General features: G+C 37.5%; 1 protein-coding gene and 1 long non-coding RNA gene across 2 annotated transcripts; both read left to right on the top strand.

The window, feature by feature from the left end:
• The first annotated feature begins 1,583 nt into the window (after positions 1-1,583).
• On the top strand, positions 1,584-9,151 carry LOC125249261. Its single transcript, XR_007180524.1, has 4 exons — positions 1,584-1,837; positions 7,809-7,846; positions 8,047-8,087; positions 8,958-9,151. It is a non-coding gene; the product is annotated as an uncharacterized LOC125249261 (long non-coding RNA).
• A 9-nt stretch (positions 9,152-9,160) lies between these two features.
• On the top strand, positions 9,161-10,990 carry LOC125249260 (myeloid cell surface antigen CD33-like). Its single transcript, XM_048161513.1, has 4 exons — positions 9,161-9,342; positions 9,434-9,722; positions 9,823-10,116; positions 10,580-10,990. Exons 2-4 carry the CDS (start codon positions 9,581-9,583, stop codon positions 10,693-10,695), a joined length of 552 nt encoding a protein of 183 aa, XP_048017470.1. The 5' UTR covers positions 9,161-9,342; positions 9,434-9,580; the 3' UTR covers positions 10,696-10,990.
• The last annotated feature ends 1,924 nt before the right edge of the window (positions 10,991-12,914 follow it).

Genomic DNA, 12,914 nt, shown 5'->3' with positions numbered 1-12,914 from the left:
ATAATTTTTTCTTTCTTTCTTTAATTTCACATTTAGTTTTTTGTTGTTGTTTAGGTGGAGGATTTAAATAAGCCCTTTGGGTTTTCTGCCTCTCCTTGCACAGTATATGGATTGTACTTTTGTTTTTTATTGTATATATTTTATATTTGTGCAAAAGCAAAAAAAAAAAAAAAAAAAAAACTAAACCAAACCAAACCAAGACTGAAGGGAGAGGAATCAGTTAATGCTTTCGTGTACAAGAGGCCATTCAGAGGTCAAAGGTCAACTACAGTATTTCATTCAAACTGTAAAAATATTTTATTACGAAACCAGTAAGCCTGTGGAATTTGCAGTATTGTAGCAAACAGTAAATTGTGTTGCTCTACATTACTGAAAATTTGTTTTACAGTACTTGCACTATAATTAACAGTATTGACAATACATTGTTCCTGAATTAACAGATTGAATAAATGTTTTCAGAAATAGTAATCTTTGTACAATGATTGTGAAAGGAAACATGTATAATCCTTATCAGACACAATAGCAGGTTCAGAATTAACAAGTAGCTGTGTAACACATTTTTTACTTTTATTTTTAAATGTACCACTTGTGTATTATAAAGATTTTGCAACAGACCCTCTTGTCAGAGTCATAAATGATGGTTTTCCTGTCAGAATATGCTGTATTTGACTGATACTGTTGTGAATTCTCTTCTTTTAAGTTTAAAGTTCGTTATGTGTGTGACGTTTTAAGTTTTGACTTAACGTAGTGCAGTGTTTCCTGCGTGTATGAGCTCAGCGTATCTGCCTATTCACTATCACTCCAGCGGAGCAGTCAGATTGCACGCTCTCACTAAAGTGCAGCATTCATGCGCAAGAGAAAGTTAATGACAAGTAAGTTTTAATTCAGTGTATAGTGTAGTTAATGCAGATCGTTATACTGTATTGCAGCAGTATTAGATTTAGTTCATTATGTTCTTTATGCTTCGCGATCTTTTTAACGAGCGGATTTGTGCCGCTAGCATCGCGGCTAGTATTAGTAATGTTTATTAAAGTTATTTGCTCCAAGTTTAACATTTCTCAGTTGGATCATATCATCCTGTGGTCGCTATTATTACTGCCTGTATTACTCATTACCCTATATAATTCATATTTTGGGGGTTTTGTAATCTTTATTACACTGCAGCTTAATATTGCTGACTCATGCTGATATATTACTGTCATATTTATATATCAGTTCATTATGTAAAGTTGTTTATCATTCAGTTTGTAATCTGTTAAATTGTTGATTATATTTAGAAAATGAATATTTATTTCTGTTATTTTATATATTTCAGAAAACTACCTCAAGTGCACTTCTATGTGTATATGGTCACTCTTGTGCAATAAACAGTTCAAATCTATCTGATGACTCCGACTCCCTGACCAGAGTTCTGCAGCGGTCAATAACATATACACCAGCTTTCATTGGGGCAATCCCCAACAGATACTACACAAGAGCTTGAGCTCCGAACCTTGATAAGACTAAGGAGATATCTTTCATCTTGGCTGGCATGAGCCTTACAGCAACAAATGTGCTAAACTTTATGAAAACACCCTTTTCCTTGTCCCTTTCCTTTTCCTTCCTAAGCTCCTACAGAGGATTATTCAAGGTAAGAATGAAAAATGAAAGTGTTAAAATGTTAAAGTGCTTTAGAAGAAGACTATGAAAAACTAAATTATAAATGGTAAACTAGAGTTATGCGATGATGCTGGACGAAATGATTGTTAATTTGAACCATTATTAACATTTAACTTTGGATTTTGTTTTTGTATTGACCAAGGAACATGACAGCTTTTACTCCATTTACTTTTCCAAGGTACAGTGTCTGTTTTTCTCTTTTAGGCATGTTATGTTCTGTCACAATAAATGTTTATTTGAAGTGAATAATAGAATATTATTATATTATATAATAACTGAATACTAATGATAATAACTGAACAGAAATGCACATAAATTGAGGCTTTTTTCAGGTAAGGCTAATTAGTGTAATCAAATACCACATTCCCAAAATCTTACAAATGTCATGGTTGGTTGCAACAGAAATTAAACAGGATATAAGTGCGGCAGTCTTTATTCAAGATCAAACTCATAACAAGCAAGAATAGGAACAGGAACAGTACAACCAAATAAACACTACGCAGAACTAACAATGAACTGAAAGAAACACAGGGCTTTATTAGACAAAACAAAGAAACATGAAACACCTGTGACAGCTTAATCAAAACATTTGTACCCTAGGAGAAAGTAGAGAAACAGAGGATGACAGGACTAATTAACAGAACAAGAAAAGTAGATCAAGAGCAAACTCTAAACATGAACAAATTCAAAACAAACACAGGGAAATAAGTGCCCCTATTATGCTTTTTCGAACATTACCTTTCATGCAGTGTGTAATATAGCTGTCGGAGAATGTAAACTGTATGAAAAGTCAAAAGTGCATGATAAATAAAATTATTGTCTCCTGAAATGAAAGAATAGACTCTGAACTGCCTAAGTGAGTCGTCAGGAATTCCAGTTTTATGAATCATTTCCTTAGAGAAGTTAATTTACTGAAGGCTACCAATATGTGCACATTTATTATTAATGTGGGGGGCGACGCATCATGCTTCCACAAAAGCACTGTATGACAGATTTTATTTAGTTTATTTATTTTGTATGACACTTTTATTTAGTTTTTCTATTTTTATTCAAAATATTCACAAACTTGTTAAAGGTGCCCTAGAATTAAAAATTGAATTAATCTTGGCATAGTTAAATAACAAGAGTTCAGTACATGGAAATGACATACAGTGAGTCTCAAACTCCATTGTTTCCTCCTTCTTATATAAATCTCATTTGTTTAAAAGACCTCCGAAGAACAGGCGAATCTCAACATAACACTGACTGTTACGTAACAGTCGGGGTGTACGCCCCCAATATGTTGCATATGCCAGCCCATGTTCCCAACATTATGAAAGGCATTAGACAAGGGCAGCCAGTATTAACGTCTGGATGTGCACAGCCGAATCATCAGACTAGGTAAGCAAGCAAGGACAATAGTGAAAAATGGCAGATGGAGCAATAATAACTGACATGATCATTGATATCATGATATTTTTAGTGATATTTGTGAATTGTCTTTCTAAATGTTTCGTTAGCATGTTGCTAATGTACTGTTAAATGTGGTTAAAGTTACCATCGTTTATTATTGTATTCATGGAAACAAGAGCCGTCGCTATTTTCATTTTTAAACACTTGCAGTCTGTATAATTCATAAACACAACTTCATTCTTTATAAATCTCTCCAACAGTGTAGCATTAGCCGTTAGCTATGGATCACAGCCTCAAATTCATTCAGAATCAAATGTAAACATCCAAATAAATACAATACTCACATAATCCGACGCATGCATGCAGCATGCATGACGAACACTTTGTAAAGATCCATTTTGAGGGTTATATTAGCTGTGTAAACTTTGTTTATGCACTGTTTAAGGCAAGCGCGAGCTCCGTGGGCGTGAGCATTTAAAGGGGCTGCAACCCTGAATCTGCGCATTTCTAATTATGCCCCAAAATAGGCAGTTAAAAAAAATTATTAAAAAAAATCTATGGGGTATTTTGAGCTGAAACTTCACAGACACATTTAGGGGACACCTTAGACTTATATTACATCTTGTAAAAAATGTTGGATGGCACCTTTAACTATAGCCTATCATGAACTATAGCTGCTGAGCAAGCATAGAAAAACATGAAATATTCTCCATTCATTTTAACCAATAAAAAAACAAAAGGATAGAACATGCTACTTTCTGTCAGGACTTTAGTATTTGAAATGAAAAGTTGATTTAAAAAAAATAATAAATTAATAAGAAGTGTTGTAAATCTGTTTTAAATTAAGTTGTTTTACAGAGTCAATAATATCAGATTGTATTTTTTATTGTGTTTACCCTGTAACTACATGGAACAAGAGGGTAAACAAGCACCACTTTAATTTACAGCCCACAATGTCACATTTGCCCTGTAACTACATGAAACAAAAGGGTAACAAGCACTACTTTAATTTACAGCCCGCAATGTCGCACTTAGCCTGTAACTTAATAGAGCAAGAGGGTAACAAGCACCACTTACTCACCAATTTTGGTATGAAAAAAATATTCTCTGCTCCATTTCTCAAAATGGCCGTCCCATTGAGAACTATGTGGAGGAGTTTTTAGTTTACTACCACCTTGCTCCCTTGGATGAGGTCATGCTAATAGAGTGTTTCTGGAGCAGGCTGGATGATGTCATCGGCCAATGGATCTTCCTTCACTGTGAGCAAAGTGGAGGAAGACTCGTTGCCTAAACATTTTTGGGGAGGGGCCCTACTACCCAAACTCCGACGGCCATGGAGTTTGGTCCACAGCAGTCCCCAGCTGGCATGACCGTCATTCCTGAGTCTCGTCCCTACATGGCCTCCATTCCAGAGTCTTGTCCTGTCATGGCCACCATTCCAGAGTCTTGTCCTGTCATGGCCATCATGCCAGAGTCTCCAGCTGTCATGGCCACCACGCCAGAATCCCCAGCCATCAGCAATGCCATGCCTGAGTCGCCAACAGTCAGGATCGCCAATCCAAAGCCTCCAGCCCTGATCTGACCACAGAGGTTGTTTTTGAACTGTGGGGGTATATAGTCCCATATGATTTGCTGTGGTGGTCTTCGACATCTGCTCCACCATGGTGATCTCCAACTGTGCCGCTCTGGCCCGCTGTCCAACCTGCACCGCTCTGGCCACCTGTCAAGTTTGCTCCACCTTGACTGCCCAAGAAGGTGTGGCCTCATGCCATAGAGGGAAGATGGAGGCGGCTTGGGAGGAGGATGTGGCAATGGGCAGGTACAAGGGGCAGGCAGACAGACGGAGGACGACGACCAGGGCGGTACAGAAGGAGGTAGCATCCGTTGTGGTGATGCGGGTAGGAGTGGCCAGGTGGAAGTGACCCAGAACTCAGCAATGCTGAATATCCAATGGCAGTAGGAGCCATGATGGTGATGGATTCAGGGCGAGGACAAACGGCGATAGAGCCTTGGGAGGTATATCACCCAGGAGGAGTGTAACCTCGCCACTGAGAGGAGGATATTGTGACACGGACTGATTGGAGATGATGATGACAGTCTTGGCGGAGGTCTGGAAATGAAGAGTGGCACAAACCTCCCCCAAAAAACAGAGTGCCCTTTAGTAGAGGTGGTGGGAGAGGGAGGCTAGGTGGGCATAACAGGACTGACGAAGAAGATTCAGATACAGTTTCAGATTCATATATGCTTCCAGGGATATAGGGAATTAATCTCACCACACTCAATTAGACTGTCCGATAAGTCCAGCTGGTGCTTGCTCTCAGTTGCGGGAGGGTGGACGGGGCTCGCTTCCATCCTCTTGAACTCCACGAGGATTCCCAAGGCAATGGATAGTGACGTCAGCTCACACAACTGGTCAGAGTCTTTGTGGTGCTTCGGCTCCAGGCCGATGTTGTGTTCCATCTTCCCATCCTTGGGCATAGGCTCACTCATCGCGGCAAGCAGGAAGCTTCCAGTCTGTCGGGGAGCTTAGGCGTCGGTCTAAGCGATCACGGTGGTATAGGGCCGAGCTCTGGGTCTGGCCGGGTTCTGTATCGGGACTGCACGCTCTCCAGACACTTCATGACAGCTTCCATCCAACTCAGTCCATTGGTGTCTGGAACGTGGATGGTGTTGTGGAAGTTTGTCCCGATTCAGAACAGGGTGTTAAGGGCTTCATCCTCCAGAATGTTGTGGCATTACATTTCTGACATTATCACTTTTAATTTGTCACTAAACTGTTATACATGCAATACAAAAAAAAAATGGGGAGGTTAAATAAGTTTGATTGCAACTTAGATTATTGTAGGAATAATCTTTAATAATATAACTTATCAGCTGTTAGTCCAACTATCAGCACGATTATACTGTATCCTACCAATTTTGTTTTATTCTTGGCCACAGAATATAACACAAAATCTGGCATTTAATTAACTTCGAGCTCAGGTAACGTAATTTTTTAGGCAAGAGATTGATCTTATAAAATACACAACACAAGACAATGTTTCTTAATCAAACACAAATTTATTGAACTACTTCTATGATTACAGGAAACTAAGGCTATCTAAACACACACACATATGTACACACACACACACACACATTCGTGGAGTTGATAGAGTGAGTTAGAATGAAGTGAAGAATAAAGTCCCAACTTCAGTACTAGTACCTAAGATCGCAACCCGAGAACATCACAAAAGCAGAGCTTTGGCTTGATTCTGACTGCTTAGCCTCAGAGGATTCCTATCAATTTGAGCATTGTCGGTTATATTTTGTTTGCATGTTTTATTCCCCGAAGCCCTACATTATGTAAGTGAATATGAACCATAAGAATTTTTTTTTTTTCTGTTTTCTGTTTTTGAGCAAAATAAGAAAAGTGCATTGTGCATTGGACTGATATAAAGTGTTCAAATTTGTATTTTGTTAGAGCAATTCATCTAATACAAGAATGAATCCAGCTACTTATTCTTTTGTCATTTATTTGAAGCTTCAGTCTTCCTTTATATCTACACTCCTTTATCTCTATGGCTCTGCTCGAAATAAGCACTGTTAGAATTGAATGAAGTAAATAAGCATTTCTCTGCCACCTGTAAAGGATGCATTAAATTAGACAAAGTGGTTTACTAAAGGGGGTTTTGATCTTGTGAAATAAGAAACTTAAGAACATTTTACTGTTCCAATAATTTTTATATAGGACAAAATAAATATACTGCCCTAATGAAATACAAATTTTTATCATTTAATGTGCCAATGTCTTTTCACAAACCATTAAACTTGGCATATGACAATACACACTGAGCCCATTTCGTGTTGAGCACTTTTTACTGTATCAGCCATTTCACGCGCGGTAGCCCTCACAGAGAATGCTTTAAAGCATACGGCTGTAATATATGCCCTAACAAAAGCAAAATTTTGAGCAAATAAATCTTTATTAATTCATGCGCATTCATACTCTCACTTTCTTCATATTAAACAGGCAGTGACGCACAAAGGATATATGGTTTATACATAAAACGGAAATTGTAATGCACAAGCACGCAAACGTTTCTCGAGTGTACGCAATAGTTTTTCATGAGCATTAGATAAGTCTGTATATATTTTATTTTATTTTTGCAAAGGTCCCTTTAGGGGCTCTGTATTAATCAAACTATGGTCTCACTAGTTAATAAATAATCGCTATAGAAGTATCACCATTTAAATCATATGTTTGAAAAAAGATAACCAAAGTTTGTCAGTGAGCATTTACAATTCATTGGAATAGAGCAGGGTACTATAGACTGCCAGGGAGAGGAACCAGTCAATTCCTTTGTACACAGGATTGGATGTCAAAGGTCAACCACAGTAATTAATTCATACTTTGATTCATCGCTGATTCTGATTAAACCAAATGCTCTCAGAAATAATAATCTTTGTAACAATGATTGTGAAAAGAAACATATAATCCTGTTTTCTACTTTGTTTTTAAATGTACCACTTATGTATTTTAAACAACATAAAACAGACCCTCTTGTCAGCTTCACAAATGGTGGTGTTTCTTGTCAGGAAATGCTATATTTGAAGACTGTCACTATATAAGTGCATACGTGTGATGAGCTTCAACACTTAAGACCAAGGAAATGGGGCATGAGACTTACAGCAACAGAAGTGCTGCGCTTTATGAAAACACCCCCTGTCCTGTCTTTCACTTCTCTTATTCTTTATTTTTGTCTTCTTGGAAGTAGGTTATTTTTCCAGTTCTCTACAGAGGCCTACTGAGAAGGTAAGAATGAAAAATGAAAGTATGTTACATCAAAAAATGCTTTACAAAAAGACTGAGGGGAGAAAAAACATGAAAAAAAAATTATTTGAAAAACTGAAATATAAGTAGTAAAATAGATTTGAGCAATGTTGGACAGAATGCTGGAAATTCATTAATTTTAACCATTATTAACTTTGTTTTTCGTTTATGTAATGATCCAGGAACATGAAAGCACAGCTTTTACTTCATTTACTTATCCAAGGTACAGTGTCTGTTTTTCTCTTTTAGGCATTTTTTGTTTATGTTCTGTCACAATAAATGTTTGAATTTATTTATATAATTGAACAGAAATGTACATAAATTGAGGCTTTTTTAAAGTATTCAGTGGCACAGCAGTAGCGAGTAAGGCATTTCAAAAAAAACTTCCTAGTTAAATATTAATGCAGTGCTGTTTTTTTCCATATTTTGTTGAAGATTATCCACAAATAATGTTTTTTTTTTGTTGTTTTTTTTACTCAAAAACTGAGGTACATAAGCTTAGATAAATAAGGCCTACAGTCGATTAGTTCCAAAAATAAATACAAAACCTGTCCTAAATGAAAGAAAACAAGTTGACAAAAAGATTGAATCCAATATTTGGTAATAAGGCAGCATAATGAGAGATTTATAAGCAATTTATTGCAGGCCGGTCATTTTTGACCGAGAACACCACAAGTGTAAGGTTTTCAATACAGCACAAGAGTTAAGAAGTGATCATAAAAGAAAAGAAAAGAAAAGAAAAGAAAAGAAAAGAAAAGAAAAGAAAAGAAAAAAAAACTCCCAATTGTGTCTCTTCTTATAGATCATTTTCATAGTGTTTTAGAATTTAGAGAATCAGTAACTTTCACACATAACTGTCTCTTTTTATCCAAAGACCAAATTAACGAGATTTAAAAATCATATAATAACAGCAATACATCTTTACATTAAATGTGTACAGCAGTCACAATGAGCTGAATCTACTGACACTCTACTGACAACTACTAAGTCTTGTATAATATCCTTTACTAAGATAAATAATATGAGTGAAATGCTAAAAATGCCAGCTTAAATGAACACACAGCCATTAATGACTCCAACTTTTGTCCCACAGCTGTTCTGCTATTTGATACTTTAGCATGGGAAGTGAAAATGCCAAAAGACATTCATGGCCTCCAGGGTTCCTGTCTGGTTATACCATGTTCTTTCTCTTACACATCATACCCACCCGAAAACCCACGTCGAGTTGTGTGGTATCAGTGGGTCTCTAAAGGTTATCCTTTAGTTTATGATCTTCTGCATGCAGACGAATGTCATTGAGATGTTTAGAGGAAAAACTTCTTTATATGGAAACCCATCAAATGGGGATTGCAGTCTGCTGATCAGAAATCTGGAAAAGTCCCATAATGAAGAGAAATTGTATGCATGGATTGACCCTGAAAACGTTGGATGGCGCACCTACGCATTTTATGATGTCACCTCCACAATTCTAGTTGATGGTATGTAAATACTTTGTTCATCAAATTTGCTTGATTCCTGATCTAGTTATGAAAGTGTGTTGACTAATTGTGACATTTCTACTATTTGTAGCAAGTCCACAGCAGCCCAGCATCAGTATTTATGGAGGTGAAAGGATGGGTGAGACTATTACAATGACATGTTCAACTTTCCACACGTGTCCATACAGAGAACCAAACATCGTTCTGAAAGGTCCTGAAGGAACTGATAAATTAGTCAATGAGCATACTTGAAGACGGCCTGTGGAAAATCACTCTCACACGCACAGGTGTTATAGAGGCAGAAATTTCAACAATTGAGTGTTCTGTAACACATCACGGTGGCATAACAGTGACAGCTACAAAAGACAAAAGTGCCAAATGTGAGTAAACACAAATATTAACTGCTCTGTGTGATATTACATATAATTTCACTTTAAAGTCACATTTGTTGCCTATTACAAGATCTCAGTTTAATTTCAGGTGTTCATCAAAAAATAACAATTGAGCCTGAACTGGCAGAACTCACAGAGGGCGTCCCAAAGAACTTCAGTTGCTCCGTCTATCACTCCTGCCAGAAAGAGACTCCAGTCATCACATGGAACTATCAGAACATGAGGGTCTCAACGGGGGGCAAAACACTTTCTACTTTAGATCGGGTCACCTATTCCAGCATAACCATTCTGGGTACAAAAGACGACCATGGGAAGAAACTGATTTGCACTGTGAAATTTTCTGGAAAAGACATTACGGCTTCTGTTGTTTTATATGTGCAATGTGAGTGATTTTTTAGCATCTTGTATGATGTGTGATCTCTCCAAGCCTCATCATTCATATTGTTTTAATTATACCCTGTCTACAATGGACTTGAGCAATGCGACAAAAGGCAATAGCATCCATTATAATCAGTGAGACTGTCTACAATGGACGCGATTTGATGTGACATGACAAATCCCAAACAGTAAACTGATCTGTTTTCTATTTCGGATGTACTCCAAATGGTCGTTCTGACATAAGGGACAAATAAATTTGGAACATTCACTCTGTTGCGTCCAGTGTAGACAGCTTCAAGCTGTTGCGGCATGTTGTAGACACAGTGTTAAACTTGTGCATCCAATCCAGAACAGAATAGAAGCATGTGCCTTTTCCACCTGTAGCTCATACTTACATCATTGCCTTGTCTTTCAGTTGTGCTTATAATAATGATCAATTATTTTATCCCCTTTCCATAATGAGGCAGATCCCTTGCTTATTGGCCTGAAGACTATCGGTCTGTATATCCTGGCACCTTCACTTGTGTTTCTAATCGCTTGCATAATTGCTGGAGTCATCATATACAAGAAGCGACGAAGGTAACTCTTTGGATATGTTACTTTAGGCCAAACCATTTTGTCAGCTGTGACAAAAGTGAATATTTCAGTAATTTAACAACACATTTGCATGTTCACGGGTCTTTGATGTTGGTCCATGACATACAGGTAAACAGATATAAGTTGCATTGACTTTGTACTTTAAAGTGGATTGAAACCTCTTTTTAGTTGTGATAGTGTGATATAGATAACATATCAAATGTTGAAAGTGAGACATTTTGAAATGTCATGACAAATATTGGCTCATTTTGGATTTCATGAGAGCTACACATTCCAAAAAAGTTGGGACAGGTAGCAATAAGAGGCCAGAAAAGTTAAATGTACATATAAAGAACAGCTGGAGGACCAATTTGCAACTTATTAGGTCAATTGGCAACATGATTTGGCAACAAAAGAGCCTCTCAGAGTGGCAGTGTCTCTCAGAAGTCAAGATGGGCAGAGGATCACTAATATCAGAAAGGAGTTTCTCAGAGAAAAATTGCAAAGAGTTTGAAGTTATCATCATCTACAGTGCATAATATCATCCAAAGATTCAGAGAATCTGGAACAATCTCTGTGTGTCAGGGTCAAGGCCGGAAAACCCTTAGACGGCACTGCATCACATACAGGAATGCTACTGTAATGGAAATCACAACATGGGCTCAGGAATACTTCCAGAAAACATTGTTGGTGAACACAATCCACCGTGCCATTCACCGTTGCCGGCTAAAACTCTATAGGTCAAAAAAGAAGCCATATCTAAACATGATCCAGAAGCGCAGGCGTTTTCTCTGGGCCAAGGCTCATTTAAAATGGACTGTGGCAAAGTGGAAAACTATTCTGTGGTCAGACGAATCAAAATTTGAAGTTATTTTTTGGAAAACTGGGACGCTATGTCAATTGGACTAAAGAGGACAAGGACAACCCAAGTTGTTATCAGCGCTCAGTTCAGAAGCCTGCATCTCTGATGGTATGGGGTTGCATGAGTGCGTGTGGCATGGGCAGCTTACACATCTGGAAAGGCACCATCAATGCTGAAAGGTATATCCAAGTTCTAGAACAACATATGAAGAGTTTGGTTCCAAAACGCGATAAACGCCATTTTCAAAAAATTGAGTTTCCACCAAAATCAGTATTGTATCTGGTCGGTATTGAAAAGTCATTTATTAATTTTGCGCAAAATGCGATATCCGTCGTGTTATTCTGTCATGTTTTCTCCCTTTCTTTCCAAAACGCGACAAACGCCAGTCTCCCTTCTCTGCAGAACGCGATATATCCGCTCAACCGATCACAGCGCTCCATTCCACCCACTGTAAACATTGAAGGCTTTTTTAAAAGCCGTTTTTAATACCAATGTACTCGGCAAATGTGTTTATTTAACCGTGCGGTGGCGCCAGATACTCTTTAATCGGTAATGACAAATAATTTAACAAGATTCATTTTGGGAGCACGGCTGAATGTATTTTTAGTAAAATGCCTGTATATAAGATAAATATTGGCAAAGTTGAGACTCTGTCATGTACATGAATCAACTTACTTTGTTGTGTATTTTCAATTTGAAAAATAACTTTTATATTGATGGATTAATTGCATTTTGAAAAAAAGTGTCATGGATTTATTGCATTTTGGGGAAAAAAAATAATACGTTTTTATAATAAACTTTTAAAATCAAAATGTAGATTTGAATTTTTTATGTTTTTATAACCAAAAGATGCTATGTGAAAGTTTGAAACAGAAAATAGTGGTTTTCATCTTGCCACTTTCTTGGTAAAGAAAACACCTTTTTACTCAAATTAATCAAAATGGAGTTATTGCGTTTTGGAACCAAACTCTTCATATGCTCCCATCCAGACGTCGTCTCTTTCAGGGAAGACCTTGCATTTTCCAACATGACAATGCCAGACCACATACTGCATCAATTACAACATCATGGCTGCGTAGAAGAAGGATCCGGGTACTGAAATGACCAGCCTGCAGTCCAGATCTTTCACCCATAGAAAACATTTGCCACATCATAAAGAGGAAGATGCAACAAAGAAGACCTAAGACAGTTGAGCAACTAGAAGCCTGTATTAGACAAGAATGGGACAACATTCCTATTCCTAAACTTGAGCAACTTGTCTCCTCAGTCCCCAGATGTTTGCAGACTGTTATAAAACGAAGAGGGGATGCCACACAGTGGTAAACATGGCCTTGTCCCAACTTTTTTGAGATGTGTTGATGCCA

The sequence above is a fragment of the Megalobrama amblycephala genome, linkage group LG16 (genome assembly GCF_018812025.1).
Source record: "Megalobrama amblycephala isolate DHTTF-2021 linkage group LG16, ASM1881202v1, whole genome shotgun sequence".
Taxonomy (NCBI): domain Eukaryota; kingdom Metazoa; phylum Chordata; class Actinopteri; order Cypriniformes; family Xenocyprididae; genus Megalobrama; species Megalobrama amblycephala.
The sequence above is the reverse complement of the archived record's forward strand: the minus strand, read 5'-3'. Positions and strand labels throughout refer to the sequence as shown.

Coding starts and splice junctions, on each gene's coding strand:
- LOC125249260 (XM_048161513.1), top strand. CDS start 9,581: ATGAGCATACTTGAAGACGGCCTGTGGAAAATCACTCTCACACGCACA. Junction 9,723..9,822: donor AAAAGACAAAAGTGCCAAAT/GTGAGTAAACAC, acceptor GTTTAATTTCAG/GTGTTCATCAAAAAATAACA. Junction 10,117..10,579: donor TGTTGTTTTATATGTGCAAT/GTGAGTGATTTT, acceptor ATAATGAGGCAG/ATCCCTTGCTTATTGGCCTG.